The sequence below is a fragment of the Verticillium alfalfae genome, genomic scaffold (genome assembly GCF_000150825.1).
Source record: "Verticillium alfalfae VaMs.102 supercont1.5 genomic scaffold, whole genome shotgun sequence".
NCBI lineage: Eukaryota > Fungi > Ascomycota > Sordariomycetes > Glomerellales > Plectosphaerellaceae > Verticillium > Verticillium alfalfae.
In genome coordinates this window covers 2,270,771-2,286,698 of record NW_003315034.1, presented here as the reverse complement: position 1 = coordinate 2,286,698, position 15,928 = coordinate 2,270,771, and the positions used below count along the sequence as shown (strand labels likewise).

The 15,928-nt window shown below is 55.5% G+C and overlaps 5 protein-coding genes across 5 annotated transcripts in view; 3 read left to right on the top strand and 2 right to left on the bottom strand.

Annotated features, from left to right (window-relative positions):
- The window catches only part of VDBG_05022 (SMB), a gene marked incomplete at both ends in the record, with an annotated part of 994 nt that extends 286 nt beyond the window's left edge, over positions 1-708 (bottom strand). The window contains 5 exons of the mRNA XM_003005370.1: positions 4-33; positions 85-390; positions 447-518; positions 593-631; positions 685-708. Of these exons, the coding sequence (XP_003005416.1) occupies positions 4-33; positions 85-390; positions 447-518; positions 593-631; positions 685-708 (471 nt within the window). The remainder of the gene's footprint in view (positions 1-3; positions 34-84; positions 391-446; positions 519-592; positions 632-684) is intronic.
- Positions 709-1,126: 418 nt separating this feature from the next.
- Positions 1,127-1,983, top strand: VDBG_05021 (60S ribosomal protein L11; the record flags this gene model as incomplete). Its single annotated transcript, XM_003005369.1, has 3 exons — positions 1,127-1,327; positions 1,385-1,467; positions 1,533-1,983. 3 exons carry the CDS (start codon positions 1,186-1,188, stop codon positions 1,824-1,826), a joined length of 519 nt encoding a protein of 172 aa, XP_003005415.1.
- A 1,370-nt stretch (positions 1,984-3,353) lies between these two features.
- On the top strand, positions 3,354-5,712 carry VDBG_05020 (ATP synthase subunit alpha; the record flags this gene model as incomplete). Its single annotated transcript, XM_003005368.1, has 6 exons — positions 3,354-3,534; positions 3,768-3,928; positions 4,179-4,299; positions 4,353-4,821; positions 4,875-5,392; positions 5,449-5,712. The coding sequence occupies 6 exons, from the start codon at positions 3,463-3,465 to the stop codon at positions 5,710-5,712; spliced, it is 1,605 nt and encodes a 534-aa protein (XP_003005414.1).
- Positions 5,713-6,287: 575 nt separating this feature from the next.
- Positions 6,288-7,511, top strand: VDBG_05019 (YjeF domain-containing protein; the record flags this gene model as incomplete). Its single annotated transcript, XM_003005367.1, has 3 exons — positions 6,288-6,363; positions 6,421-7,316; positions 7,380-7,511. 3 exons carry the CDS (start codon positions 6,288-6,290, stop codon positions 7,509-7,511), a joined length of 1,104 nt encoding a protein of 367 aa, XP_003005413.1.
- A 339-nt stretch (positions 7,512-7,850) lies between these two features.
- On the bottom strand, positions 7,851-8,762 carry VDBG_05018 (nucleoside-diphosphate-sugar epimerase family protein; the record flags this gene model as incomplete). Its single annotated transcript, XM_003005366.1, has 1 exon — positions 7,851-8,762. One exon carries the CDS (start codon positions 8,760-8,762, stop codon positions 7,851-7,853), a length of 912 nt encoding a protein of 303 aa, XP_003005412.1.
- Positions 8,763-15,928: the final 7,166 nt, after the last annotated feature.

Below are 15,928 nucleotides of genomic sequence, written 5' to 3'. Positions count from 1 at the left end.
CACCGCGCCACCACCAACACCAGCAGCAGGTCCCTAAAAAATAAATCAGCGATTGTAGTAGAAGTGAGAGACGCCGAAACTTACTGCCAATGATGGCGGCACAGCAGCCCCGCGACCAGCAGGGCGGGCAACACCAGGGCCAGCACTGAGAGTAGATGCGATGCCGCCAGTTGCGCTCTTGCCCAGGCGAGCGCTAGGGTCCGCAGGAGGCTCCGACTCGACCGACAGCGAGACGATCTGAGCGCCTCGGACAATCGTAAGGCCCAAGGTCCTTTTCTCCTCCGACTCGACAGTCTGGCCAGAGCCGCTCGCGCCAGGTGCGGAGGGCTTGTTCTGCTTGCGCTTGACGCGTCGGAACTCTTCCGTGTCGGCGAGGACGAGGTTCATGTGCTGTCATGTCATCAGCGGGAGCTACGGGGGAAGCGGTGGAGGACGGAGTTGCGGACCTTGTCAAACGCAAGCATCTGACCGGTCATCTGGCGACCGTCGTTCAGAGTGACTCTCATCCGGTAGTTGATCTAGCATGGCGTCAGTAGGTCTCGATCGCGACTTCGAAAGGATGCTCATGGAGCCTTGCACCGTCCGGAGGTACATACGTAGCCGGCCTAAAGAGAGATCGCGTCAAGTCAGCCTACATTGTCAACCTCAAGCTTCAAAGGAAGTCGGTGGGGGAAGACCACTCACCATCTTCCCCTGTTTGTTCGCCATGATTGCGGTTGGAAAGCGAGTTGCCGCGAGTGCAGCTTCTCAAGAGGTTCAAAAAATGGTCCTTTGCGTGCAGATGTCGGGTGACGTCTGCGACCTTCAAGTGCTGTGCTTTCGCGGAGCTCGTTGGAGGTCAAGGGTGGGTGGATATGGCTTCCAATGAGAGTTGGGAAATTTCCCTCGGGAGGCTGAAGGCAGACAGAAGGCTGAAGCTCCGACAGGCTGCTGGTGGGGGAAACGTGAGCTCGAAGTGCTGGCAGCCGGCAGTAACAATCACCAGCTGGTGCACTAGTCCACTTCAGGCCCCTCTATAGTGGGGTCGTCGCCCACCTGGGCGCAAGGGCTTTGGGGCTGCAAAACCCTCTTGAATTTCGAACGACTCTCAAGTTCCCGATCTTTTTGCCAGCAACTTCACGCCCAGTGACCAGCGCCCACGACAAGTCCGACCATCAACTACCGTCGACCACCCCAACCGCCAAAATGTCCGAGAAGGCCGCCAACCCCATGAGGGAGCTTCACCTCCAGAAGCTCGTCCTCAACATTTCCGTCGGAGAGTCTGGTGACAGGCTCACCCGTGCCGCCAAGGTGCTTGAGCAGCTTTCTGGTCAAACCCCCGTCTACAGTAAGGCACCCACGACGAGAGCAGCAGTGTGCGCATGAATCTGACAACAATCAATAGGCAAGGCTCGCTACACCGTCCGTACCTTCGGTATCCGTCGTAACGAGAAGATTGCTGTCCACGTCACCGTCCGTGGCCCCAAGGTATGCCTTTCTTCCAACTGTCGCACATTCGTGTACACAATTGTCGCTAACCGGTATGTCTACAGGCCGAGGAGATCCTCGAGCGTGGCCTCAAGGTCAAGGAGTACGAGCTCCGCAAGCGCAACTTCTCCGAGACCGGCAACTTCGGCTTCGGTATCTCTGAGCACATCGATCTCGGCATCAAGTACGACCCCTCCATCGGTATCTACGGCATGGACTTCTACGCCTGCATGACCCGCAAGGGTGAGCGCGTCGCCACCCGCAGGCGCTGCAAGGCCAAGATCGGCTCCAACCACAAGATCAAGCGTGAGGAGACCGTCAGGTGGTTCAAGCAGCGCTTCGACGGCATTGTCCGGTAAATGCGCAAATGGACAATGACACTTTTTATGGGATGGCTTAACGGATTCTGGGTCACGGGCGAAAAGGAAAAGGGCTTACCGGCGTGTATTTCCCGCTGCTTGCAGCAACTTCATCAAGCTTGATTTACGAGTAATCGTCACAAGCTACGGCCTCAGAGACCGACCGGCGTAATGCCGGCTTCCACCCTGCTTGCAGTCCCAGTGCGTAGAGTGATGTGAAATGCGAATTGGCCTAATACAAGTCCGAAAGTGGCTTGTCGACTGTGCTGTAGAGATTTGGTTCCTGCCACTTTCCAACGGGTTCTCTGCAGACCTGCACCTCGTTTGGGAAGCATTTACCACCTTGACATCAGAGCATCATCGGCGAATGGCCATGTGCGTCTATCCTTCGATGCGCGAAGTGGCTTCAATGGTGCTGCGCCGTCGTCAATTGAAGCTCATCATCAACTTCACTGTGATATGGTGTAGGTCATTCGCACATGCATTGTGTGTTGGGGTTGACAATGTGGAGGCATCGCGCTGCCTCAGTGTTTGTCCTTCGGATCCTGGACCACATATGCTCAATTTCTACGGACTACACATGTCTGACATGGCGACAGCATACTGTGAATGCTACTCGCAAGATACTGCTGTCTGCTCTGTTCATTCACCAGTATCTCCTTATGTGTCCACGCGCTCACTTCCACGACTGATTGATATGAACCGCGGGCAAGATGGAAAAATCGTGGCGTCAAAGGATGAATAGCTTTTCAATAAATGAATTTGTTTTTTGAGGTTCTGCATATGAACGAGATACATTATTGGGAAGCCGTGATCGTGAGATGAATCTGAACATGTACAGCTCACACAACACGCAATATTCAGACCTTTCACCACGTGCATGTTTATCTCCGTGATCAAGATGAACCTATTTAGAGTCAATCTCCCAAAATCCTTGACCAAGCCGAACACGACTGAGGACCCACGATGTCCTAGTCGAAAGCTCGAGCCGCCGTTGAGAGAGCCGTGATGAGAGAGCCTGGGAAGTCAGGCAGGTTGAGGGCAACCTAAGGGTTTCAGGCCAACGGTGCAGTTTGGTAGTTTGAGTGCTCGGGGCTGAGCATAATCCGATCCGGTGCCCGAGGTCGGGCGTTCGGTCGGGCAGGCAACGAGCGGCCTCAAGCAGTGGGAAGGGCATCGCCGCTCTGGCCTGGCGATGCACGAAGAAAAAAGATATTGAAGCGAAGGAAAAAATCTAGTAAAAGAAAGTCCGAGGCATCACGACCTCCAACGATCAGAGTTTAGGCCATAACGTCGCTGAGAGACGAGGCTGGCTAGGTGATCAGGCTTCCAAGGCACCCATCGGGAAGGGCAGGACCACGCCTAAATGAGAATTGTTAGGGAGTTTCCGGGCTGACTGAGGTAAAACTTCGCGGATACCTGCTGATTGGCCGGTTCGGCCAGCTCCCACTCCACTCGATCCTTTCCTGCTCCATCTCCCTCTCACCTTTTCCCTCTGCCGGGTCTTCCTCCAAAAAAGACTCCATTTGCACTCCTGCAAAGGCACCATCAACACCCCCAATCTCCCCTCAAACTCAATTGCACCTGTTGCAATTGATTCTCCCTCGATCTAGACAGCGTCGACGATCCTCCTAATATGTTCCGCAACGCCCTCCGCCAGTCGACGCGCGCCGTCGGTGCGGTCTCTGCCGCCGGCAGAGTCGGTGCCGTAAGTCGTCCTCCCCTTAGCCCGAAAACCATCTCCAATCCATCGAAAAACATGGTCGGCCGTGTCGGAAGTCATCCACGAGCTCTTTGCAAGCTCAATTGGGGGTTTGAAGCCGGTCGCGGCGTCGTGGGCAAGCTTTTCATGAGCTCCCTTGACGCCCTGTTGTCCTTGTCGTTGGGGGCGACACCATAGCACTTTCGGGGCTTCGGCTAACTTGATTTTCAACCGCCCAGACTCGAAATGCCGCACCCGCCATCAACGCCGCGATCCAGGTCCGAACCTACGCTGAGGCCAAGGCCTCGCCGACCGAGGTCTCTTCGATTCTCGAGCAGCGCATCCGTGGTGTCCAGGAGGAGTCCAACCTTGCCGAGACTGGCCGTGTCCTTTCCGTTGGGTACGTTTTGCCCGAGCATCAATCAGCAGAGGGGAATTGGAGGACTCTGTAGTGTCTACGGCACTCTGGAGCCTTCAATGACTTTTTGCGACGAAGTGCATCGTCGAATTGTTTCGCTGACGAAATTTTTCTCGCATAGTGATGGTATCGCCCGCGTGCACGGTATGGCCAACGTCCAGGCTGAGGAGCTTGTCGAGTACGTTCATCCATTTCACGATCAATTCCGCACCGCCATCTAACTAGTTTCTAGGTTCGCCTCTGGCGTCAAGGGCATGTGCATGAACCTCGAGGCTGGCCAGGTCGGTGTCGTGCTTTTCGGTTCCGACCGTCTCGTCAAGGAGGGTGAGACTGTCAAGCGTACCGGCGAGATTGTAAGCATCAATCGTTTGTTTACCGACTAACAACAATTGCTAATACATACTAGGTTGAGGTCCCTGTCGGCCCCGAGCTGCTCGGTCGTGTCATCGACGCTCTCGGCAACCCCATCGATGGCAAGGGTCCCCTCAACACCAGCGAGAAGCGCCGTGCCCAGCTCAAGGCCCCCGGCATTCTGCCTCGCCAGTCCGTCAACCAGCCTGTGCAGACTGGTCTGAAGTCCATCGACGCCATGGTTCCCATTGGCCGTGGCCAGCGTGAGCTGATTATCGGTGATCGTCAGACCGGTAAGACTGCTGTCGCCCTGGACGCTATGCTCAACCAGAAGCGTTGGAACAACTCCAACGACGAGGAGAAGAAGCTCTACTGCGTCTACGTCGCCGTCGGCCAGAAGCGTTCCACCGTTTCTCAGCTCGTCAAGACCCTCGAGGAGAACGACGCTATGAAGTACTCCATCGTCGTCGCCGCCACCGCCTCCGAGGCCGCCCCCCTCCAGTACATCGCCCCCTTCACCGGTGGTAAGTCTTGAACCATTCTTACACATTGAATAATAGCTAACTGGAGCTCAAAGCTGCTGTGGCTGAGTGGTTCCGTGATAACGGAAAGCACTCTCTCGTCATCTACGACGATCTCTCGAAGCAGGCCGTCGCTTACCGCCAGATGTCTCTTCTTCTCCGTCGTCCCCCCGGACGTGAGGCTTACCCCGGTGACGTCTTCTACCTCCACTCTCGTCTTCTTGAGCGCGCCGCCAAGATGAACAAGAAGCTCGGTGGTGGCTCCATGACTGCTCTGCCCATCATTGAGACCCAGGGTGGTGACGTCTCGGCCTACATTCCCACCAACGTCATTTCCATCACTGACGGCCAGATCTTCCTCGAGTCTGAGCTGTTCTACAAGGGTATCCGTCCCGCCATCAACGTCGGTCTTTCCGTCTCGCGTGTCGGTTCCGCTGCCCAGCTCAAGGCCATGAAGCAAGTCGCTGGCTCGCTCAAGCTCTTCCTGGCCCAGTACCGTGAGGTCGCCGCCTTCGCCCGTTTCGGTTCCGACTCGGACGCCGCCACCAAGCAGACCCTTGCCCGTGGTGAGCGTGTAAGTTATTGCTCAGTCCCTGTGTGAACGGAAATCGTGTGCTAATCCCATCACAGTTGACCGAGCTCCTCAAGCAGAAGCAGTACTCTCCTCTTGGTGTCAACGAGATGGTCCCCATCATCTACGCTGGTGTTAACGGCCACATCGACAACATTCCTGTCGACAAGATTCTTCAGTGGGAGTCTGACTTCCTCAACCACCTCAAGACCAACGAGGCTGACCTCCTGGCGACCATCGACAAGGAGGGCGCCCTCAGCAAGGACCTCGAGGCCAGGCTCAAGGACGTTACCCAGACGTTCGTCAAGAGCTTCCTCGGTTAAGCGGCCACTCGTGGTGTAATAAACGGTCCGACATGGTGCACGGGGGAAGAAGCTGTCTATACCGAAGTGATTTCTGTTTTTCCGTAGAAGCGGGAGGACGACTCGAAGGGTGCACCGGGCTGGGAGAAGCACCTGGGGAAGCGATCTGGGGCGCGATTCTCCAGTCGAACCACTGTAAAATAGAGCTCAAGACTCAATTAACGCCCTCGATTCCTTTTGTCCTCGAACAGCTGATCTCTGTTCCGTCTGTAGCCCGTTTTAGTATTGGAGCTGTACTTTTCTGTCGTATTCGCCCATCGGGCCTTTGGCTCCGGCGCACCGTTGCATCGTCGTGACATCATTGCTTTCCACCCGAGCTGCGCTTGCCTTCTTCAAACCCATTCTTCCATCTTGCCTTCATTTGTTGAAATCCATACTTCAGACGATCTTGCTGATGACAGTGTAACTGCCTGATTTGAACACCAGGGCACCATTTTATCCGAGGTCGCTTCATCCACCATCCATTTTCTTTCCCCGCCTCCATCACTCATCCATCCCAACCACCGACTCGCGGCATGCCCGCAGACGCGTCAGATATGTATGCCGCTACGAAGGAAACCCTCGCTCGCGTGCAGCGCATGATTCCACCGATGCTGGATCACTTCCACAAGGGTATGCTTTCCCTCTCGCAAGAACAATCGCATCAGCACTGACGGTGGACATGGACAGGACAGCTCGGCCGTGTCGGCGTCCTGGGAGGCAGCGAAGACTATACTGGCGCGCCGTATTTCTCGGCCCATGGCCAGCGCTCGCTTAGGATGCGATATGGTGCCTTTCTCTTTCTTGCCTACCGGCTCTATATCTCGATCACCTGTCGGCTAACCCTTCGGCAGTCTCACGTCATTTGCACACCGGCCGCCGCCGCTGTCATCAAGACCTACTCGCCCAACCTCATGGTTCATCCATTGATGCGCCAGTCGCCCACCGCAACCGCAGACACGCGCTCCTCGACTGACACCAGCAAGAAGAACGCCGAGACGGACCCAGAACGGATTGCTTCAAGCGTGGCCGACATGTTGCCTCGACTTCACGTGCTCGTCATCGGACCAGGCCTCGGCCGCGATCCGCTGATGCAGGCAACAGTGGCACGAGTTGTGCGTGCCGCGCGCGAGCGGGACATTCCCATCATCCTGGATGCTGACGCGCTTCTGGTCGTGCAAAAGGATCCTAGCCTCGTGCGTGGTTATGCGAAGGCAGTGTTGACGCCCAACGTAGTCGAGTTCTCACGGCTGTGTAAAGCACTAGGTGTCGATGAGGATAAAGTCACGTCTGAAGGCGGCGAGACTGGCAAGGTGGAGGCTCTGGCCAGGGAACTTGATGGCGTGACCATTATTCAGAAGGGGGCCAATGATTATATCTCAAACGGCAAGACAACGCTTGTTGTTGATCTCCAAGGTGGCAAAAAGCGCAGTGGCGGACAAGGCGATACACTAACGGGGGCTATCGCTACGTTCCTGGGGTGGAGGCACGCATATCTTGAAGGCCTCTGGGATCGAGGCGATGCTACACTAGCTGAGGACGAGCTGATCGGACTTGCAGCATTTGGAGGAAGTGCAATCACCAGAGTACGTGCCGGTTGCACTCGAAGCCCGAGCACAGAAAGGAATGTCAAACTGACTGTTCCTTAGGAATGCTCGCGACGAGCCTTTGCAAAGAAGGGACGGAGCCTACAGGCGAGCGATCTTACCGACGAAGTCCACAACGCTTTTATGTACTTGTTTGGTGACGTCGATGGTGACGCGGAGACCTCCAAGCTATGATAGTACCGCAGTCTCGACTGAGCATGGGCGTTTTGCGAGCATCGAACGAACACACGGCAAACACGATATATGCGCATCTTACGCAGCGTTCAACAATTGCTAGGCGTCTTCGGAACGGAAAGCAAAAAGACCTAATGAACCTTTATCAAGATGGTAGTGAGGTGATCGCAGAGTGGTAGCTGTCAGCTAATCTTGGTTATGTCTAGTCATCTTGTCTACTTATTGTGCGGCTCTCTATCTCACACTCGGCCTTTTCAATTTTGCAAGACGTACAACTGGCTTCAATTTATCACATTGCCACCGCCCGACGTTCATCCAACACTTGCTCTACTAATACCATCATTCCAGCTCGATGCCTTTCTTCCACTGACTAGATTCCCGAAGCCACAACTTGAATGTCTGCAACCTCGGCTCCTGCTCTCGCAACCTCGCCAAATCCGCCGCGTAGCCGGCTGTCCTGAACCACGCAAAGCTCTTCTCTGCATCCTTCACCCACCATAGCACCGGCCACGCGAGCATAGAATATGTTAGTGGCAACTCCTCGCCAACCGCCTTCCGAAACACCTCTTGCAGCTCATGGAAACTGATCTCATCCCCAGCCAGCGCGACCGCTTTGCCTGTCCAGGCGTCAGGCTCCATCAGCGCCCTGGCCGCAAACACTCCAATGTCTCGCGTGCTGACGAGTTGCATCCGTCGATCGGCTGGCATCCCCTCTCGCCACAGCGTCGCCATGAAAGCACCGAAGAAGCCAGGGTTGTACGTGTCCATGAACCCTGTGGGACGGAGGATAGTCCACCTTACCCCGGCGTGGTCACACGCCTCGCGGAGTCGCAGCTCGATGCGGTGCTTGGCCGCAAAGTGAGGAATGTCGGTCGGAGCCGACCAGCTTGCTATATCGCCGCCGCGGTCGACACTTGTGAAGACGATGTGGTCTACGTTTGTGTCGGCTGCGACGGCTGCCTCGATCAGTGGCAGCGCTTGCCGCTCGTCGTTAGGCGGGGTGGTGACGAGGAAGACGCTGGAAATGGTTGGATGGGCAGCAAAGATTGGACCCGGATCTTGCGTATCGCCCTGCACGAGGATTATGCTCGGAAATGCTGACTTGAGAGCCTGGGCCTTGGGTGATGTTGTCGACCTCGTGAGGGCGAGGATGCGCCGAAGAGGGTTTGACGGGGCTGGTGCGAAGAGAGCTTCAATGACCGATCTGCCCTGGTTACCAGTGGCACCGACGATGAGGATATCATGGGACATGTTTAACCTGAAATTTATGTAAGCGAAGGTTTTACGAAGTGGTAGATCTCTCTCTTCGCGAACTCCATTCATGGCTGACCCTCCTCCATATGTACCTAGGGGCTCGGAGACTTCTTCTGCCTGCGGCGACTTTTGCCCAACAGCGAGTTCGCAGAAGTAGAATGAACAGCCAACAAAGGCCCAACGTCCATATTTAGAATCGAAACACCGACATGGCGATTCTTCAATGTCGCATCAATTGGTGTCAATCCTGCGATAGGCGAAGACCTTATCAAACGCCATCTGAAGTTTTGTTTCCCAATGCCAGCGGTCACCACACTTCTGTCATGGCGAAAGCCAATGACATTGAGACAAATACCCGCAGGTGTACTAATTCAACAGTATGCTGCTGCAAGATTGAGCGAAGATACAATTGATCATCGCTTTGTTGTCCTCGAGATGCTGCCGTCTTCTAGCCAGGTCAATACCCATCTCTTATCTTAAGACCTTTCCACGACACGGGACGTCCACCTAGCTTCCTTGCCCATGTTGGTGCGATAGAAAAAACAAAAATGTAGGCAGGAAAACAACATCATACTCTACCATTTAGACCTTGGCTCGGTTAGTATGGTCATTTTTGGTACGGTTCCCGAACCGAAACGAACGCGAGGGAGCCGCAGCCCAGTTCATGAGACTGACAAATTGGACCATGTATCCTGATGACTTCTCATGAGAAACCGCTCGTGTTCTGACGAGGCCTGGCCGCATCAATGATGCAGATGAGCTCCTGAGATACTGGCACGAGTCTCGAGCACACTACGACCGGGACGACATGTGGCGAGTTCATTCTTCTTCTCCTGAGCCCCTGGACGAAGTAAAGCAGGCTCAGATGATTTCTCGCAGGGCGTAACACGCCATTGAGTGCTCTCGAGATGAGCATGGCGTGACGAAAGCTCCCACGGTGTAATTGTTCGGCTGCCAGCAGAGCTTGACTGTTTCGCGTGCTCCAACCAGTGGCCGCATGCACTCAGGCGCTAACATGTAGAAGAAATAGAGCGCCTCTGGGACTAGTGAGTGTGCCATTCGTTGACCGCTCTGAGACCGGGCTGGACCTCTTGAAGACGACCCTTGACGTATCCCGCCACGACAAGCACATCGTTTTGGCCACCCACCAACTGATGTCATCTCCACCACTTTTGATCATCCCCTACCAAAGAAACACAAAGGCAAGACACCCCTCTGCCGAAGGGGGCCGTACAAGGTCCCGACAAGGAGCGGAAACCGGTGTCGAAACAGTAGATCTCGTATTGAGGTGGGCGGACCCATGAGCAACAATCATGTCAGAGCTTGCAATGCACACCCAGCCCCTGAAAGCAAGCACCATGTCGATTGCCAACAAGGTTGCGGCTGGTTTCGAGATAAACGGCGTAAAGCAACGCCTGTGCTGCTCACACAACTGCTGCTTCTCCGACCAACCACCTGATGCGTGTTGAAATGGCTCAACTTGGTGATCTATCCAATTGTCAAGCTACGGCCACTGTGACGACGGGCGCATCCTATTCCGTTCCTATTGATGCTGGCTTGGAAACACGCCACTGATCGGACGCGGGCAAGGCGTCCCACACGACATGGCTCGGTCTTCTGACTGTGAACCTGCGAATAAAGGGCTTCGAAAGCTGGCAATGCCGCTTCAGGAAGCTCGAAGAAACAAATTGGTGCACCGTCATCTACTGGCTCTCGTGTTGGCTCGGTGGCTGAGACGGGGGCAAATGAATGACTGCAGAAGCAATAGTGTCCACGACACTTCTTGGTCCCCATCCGGGGCCGTACCCTGACCTTGCTCAGTCTTCATCAACTTTTCACAAACACCTTGTGCTTGGAGAATCATGCGTTATTCACGGCGAAACAGAGGCTTGCTCCTGATGGCTGATCGCGTGAAAGCCCTGTCGCCATGTGGTGAGAAACATGTCGACTCAGGGACCGCAACGTGGAGGATACCCACTACAAGGACGACAGAAGAAAGTCAATCCCGGCGTTGTCGTATTCTCTTCATCCGCGTCTACTCAGCTTTTGATATCTGGAGAAGCCAGATTGTGAGACGAGACGATACGATGCCCGTGATCAGTGAAAAGGGGGCAGCACAAAAGTGAGAGATCGAAACTCGGTGGCGGACGCGGCAGCCAGTAATGACCAAGCAGAAGCGAACGAGACCGGAATAATAGATTCGAACGAGTACAGTGCCACCTCTACACGTTTAGTCGATGACCACAGTCCCACGACGGCTTGGGATCACAAGTCCGACGTCAGGGACTGCCAGATGCAGGCACCCGAAGAGAGGCTACTCGACCCAGGCGCCGCCCGGAACCTCGGTGCTCTCGCGTAGCCTGATTGTTGCCGCTAACGGAGCTTAGGATCTTTTCATCCGCGATCCTGCACTCGCAAATCAAGACCATGCAAGGGCGTCGGCATCTGCGCCAAGACTTTCGCTATTCGTGGGGATTGAACGCAAGGAGCACCGACTCCATGCACTTGCAAGATTGGCGTTGCTGCTCAGTCTCGAAGTGCACAGTGAAGAAAATGTTGCGGCGCTGAGACATGGGATAATGCCCATGGTGCAAACCAAGCCGTAGAAGACGTCAACAACGTGAAGCGGTAGTCTCAAGTCAAACATGGGGGTCACGACGAACCTCCCGACGAACAGCGCGATACATGGGAAGCAGGATCAAAATCATGTTGCGCCTGTGGCGGTTCGCGTGATTTCGCTCAACGTGCGCCTAACTCGCTTTCCGAGTACATGGCATGGCGGTTCAGCGACGTCGGATGGCGACATTGCTGCGTCGCGCCGGCGTGGGACAAGTTTCCATCTCCTCCTGATGCGGTATGGCAATCCAGCGTGAGCTATCTCTAGCTGTGAAGACGCTATCTTCTCAAATCTAGATGAAACTGGCTTGAGCGGTATCACAAGAGGGACACTCTCGACTGCAGGCCCAATGGGCATCACGACTGTGCCCCTCTCCCGTGCCCTGGCAGTTTGGCTCCGCCACGAACCTGCCAGAGCGAACTGTCGACATGCAAGATAGGACCCCCATCACGGCCGGTTCAGATGATCGTTGGATGTGTCGGGTGACTGGTTGCTGGGTTCCGGCTCAGTGCACACCATACCATCAGAGAGTGCACCCAAAAGCAACCCACATGTTGATACTCATCTGCTGCTGGTCTGTCTTCTTCCTTCCTGTACTTGGCCAGGACACGACATACCTCAGTCAGAGGATGCTCAACGTTGCTAAGGAACCAGCCGATTGCAACCATGCGCGTCTATCGTCGATGTAACACTGCAGGATCTCACGGTAGATCCGGCAGCATCGACTGTTATGGCGCGTCTTGCGATACCGCCCCCCGACACTTCGGGCTCGCATACTCTACACCGTAGTCGCGGGGGTGATAAGTGACAAAACTCAGGATTTAGTCGGTCCAAATGACAAAACGACCAGGGTTTCTGTCGAGTCATACTTCACGCCATCCATGTTGGTGAGGGATGAGGACCGCTAGCAGATAGACATTGCTTTTTTTTGACATGACGCGAGTGGGTGGGTGTTCGGCGGGGTGATCGGAGGTCAGTGGCTGGCCAGGTTGCTGGGGTACCGGGGACCGATACCAGCAACCCCGCGTGCCGGGCCCTGGCAGCACCGCGAGGCCCAAGCTCTGGGGCCTGTGGTCCGAACGGGTCAAAATTGTGACCGATGAGTAAGAAGTGCTGCATGTGCAGATATCGCGCATCAACTCGATGCGTCTGCTTTCCACCGAAGCGAACGCTGACCGCATTTACGTTTGGCAGAGCCGCTGTTGGGGAAGGCCTATTCAGGACGTAAGCTAAGTGGCGCAGGCCGCAACGGGAGGTCGTGCGTTTGGCCATGGACTAGCATCGAGTGCGCACTGGCTAGGCTCGGGTTCGGCCTCGTGCTATTCTCGCGATGTCCGCCTGGCGTGAGACATGACGCAAGGAGAAACCAGGCCAGTCTACTGGCGAGGGCGAATTGAATGCGAAGAGGTCGCAGATGGTTTTGCTCCCAAGTTCCCTGAGTGACCGCCAGGGAGAAGAAAACAAGGCACACCTGTTGCTTTCTACGACGTTTCCAGAGTTTTCCAGCACTAACACTTGCTTTTTCAACCGTCCAAGCAGCTGATCAGGAGGCGAATTGACATGCATCGTTGGCTCCAACAGAGGCAGAGGATTCTTCGCGGGTAAGCAATGTCCGCTTCCGCGATTGGAGGCCAAGGCCGTGGAACAGAAAAGCGAGCTGGAAGAAGTCGTGTTGTCAAGCCCGCAGAAGGTCGGCTAGCCGCCACACAGAAGTCTGGCCTGGAGAATTGGAAGTGAAGTGAAGGCATGGCCCGCCCCGGTGTCACATCAACGATTGTCGCAGGTCGTTCATGCCAATGTTCACAGGCACCGCACTGAGCCGATATAGGGTTTGACAATGTGATCAACGAACTGTGGCCACCACGAAGAAGGCTTTTCAACGTGTCGAATCGTCGTGGTGAACTTTAGAATCGGAAGAACGCCAGGGTTATTCTGCGTGGACGGACGTTGGTTTCGGGCTCTGGCCAGCCAGAGGGAAGACCAGGCCCGCAAATTGGTGGAGAAGCAATAGGCCGTGCGCTGATAGCTGCATCATGATCCCTGGCAGAGTAGTGTGTATGCTCCTACAGTAGGTCTAGGCGACCTCGAAGTGTTTCTTGGAGCACGACAATGGTGAGCATTCCTTTTCCCTATACTCGCTGCGCGCCAGGATAACACGTCCCTCCCCCTTCCCATAGACCCAAATGGGTTCGATGCTCTGAGTCGTGGCAAGTAATCAATGGCTGCGGACAGGTTCTGGATCTAGCTGCAGTAGACCAGCAATAGATGGAGGCGCTTCAGCTACTGTCTGAGACTGGTGTCGAGGCAGTCTCTCCAACAATGCCCCATGACGCATCGAGGGAGAAGGGATTGGGCGACGGCACCAACCAGCGTCGCACAGTGCTCCTGGAGACGGGGAGAAAGCAGATGATGTGATACAGACCATATCGAGGCCCTCGTTTGCATTGTCTGCGCCGCCCGTCCATCCCGCCCGTCGTAGTGCGCCGCCAACCAGGCCAGGGCACGACTGACCAGGCCTCATAAGGCGAGAGCATTGTGAATGGCACAACGCAGGGCCTCCCCTACCCGCCAGGTGAGGGTATATGACAGACATGTGGTTCTTTGTCTGTGCTCGCGGAGCAAAGGCGAAGATCAGCCAGGGAAAGGGGGCCATTCGACCACGCTCCTCGACTCGATTGACGAGACAGCAATGGTAGCTCAGTTCTCCTGAACCAACCATCGAAGGAAACCCCAGCGAGCGAGGGAGGGGATCCAGTGTCGAACCTGCTCGAACGCGGCAGGGTGTCCGATGATCCCAGAGAACTGTATATCCTGTAAGGATCAGGAGGGGAGGCCAGGTTCTTGCGTGTGTTCGCTGGTCATGGCCCTCGGATTCTGTAACTTGTCATATTTGCAGCAGCTCAAGGTTGAAAATGCTGGTTGTAAACGATAGAGGAAAAAGGAAGCAGACTGTGAAGTACGTACGTAGAGGGCCCAGTGGTGGAGCACGAGACGACGACGAGAACCTAATGAAGTACAAAGTGGAGGAGGATCAGGCCCGTTCGCCTGCGCGCTCAGGGCACTGTGATCCCTGCCGGTTACCTGCTTCAGGCCCCTGAAAGCACCAGAGGTACAAGCTTGGATAAGGTACCTTACAGTGTGGATATGACGACCTCAGTGGAGCCTCTCATTGGGGAAACGTGAGCAGGAGCAAGGGCGATGATGGGTCATACTCGTAGCCTCGAGGCAGGAGCCGGGTCGGTTCTGTTTTCTATCACCTGCAGGTGTAGCTGCACCGGCTCAGCACCGGCGTCCAGCCCAGCTCAACCCGGCCCGCTTGATGCTTCTGGCGCCCGTAAGCGAGCAAAGTAAGTACAGCCAACGGCTAGACCGAGAAACAGACAGACGCGGTCGAGTCTTTTCATCAGCTATTGTTGTCCTGTCATATCGACAGGCCGAGACTTGCTGCGTTGCTCGAGACGTGTAAGCCTTGGGGGGACTCGGGTACTCCAGCAGACACTGTGTGTGGGTGCCAGGATCAGGGCCCCCTCTTGCCATTTTGAGCTCCAGCACCCCATCTTGCTCGTCACTTCCTCGACAGATCTGACGAAACTCTCAAGAGGCTCGAGGGTGGCAGTCGCGCCCATCGGAACGCGCCTTCCTTCTGTTGCACCTGACCCGTTGACCCGTTGTCGTGCTGCTGTTGGTACATGTATCGCCCCTTCTGCTGTCCCTGTTGTCCCTGCTGTTTCAACTGTTCCTGCTGCTTCTGCCGTATTTTTTCACGCCAGTCCCGTCACACCACCATCCCGCCCCTCCGCCTGCTACTGCCCGGCCCCGTGTCCGTCCCATCTCGACGCCCTGCACCGAAAGCTGTTGTGGCTCTGCCGCGTCGTCTCTACCACATTCAGGCTTTTATTTGTTTCGACAATCGGATCTGGCTAGCCGCCACGGCTGCCATTAATCTCCTTGCGACCGCGCTCGAAATTTTGTAACCGAATCCGCAACACTTCACGTCTCTCGCAAAGCCAGGCGACGACGCCTGCACCACGCTGCTTGGCTTACAACACCAACATCACAAGAGCAGCCACAAACCACCACAAAGCCGAATCCTTCACGCTCGACTCGCACCACGCCGAGACCAGAGCCGTCGACTTGTGTAATTGTCTCGACGCCTCTCGTCCCTTCATCGGGTCACTGTGTCGCATAGTTCCTGATTCGCCCCTCACGCGTGTCTGGCATACAGCATCTCTCGAGACAATCGTCCTCACTTGTCTCATTGCACCCTCTCTCCTTACCTCCCTCCACCATACTCCCGGCCGCCCAGCGAATTCACCCTTGTGACTTCCCGTGGCCGCAGTACAACCGAACTATTCCTCGTTCATCATTTCGATCGCTTCAGCAAAAACTCCCTGGTACGCCCCTTGGATACCCACGAGCCCCCCCCCCTTGGAGACCACGCACCACTTCCCTGCGACGTACGAACAAATACTGGCACTCAACAACCCGAGGAGAGCCTTTCTGCGGAATCAGTCTTGCCACCGCCTCTCTTGGTTCGTCTCACACC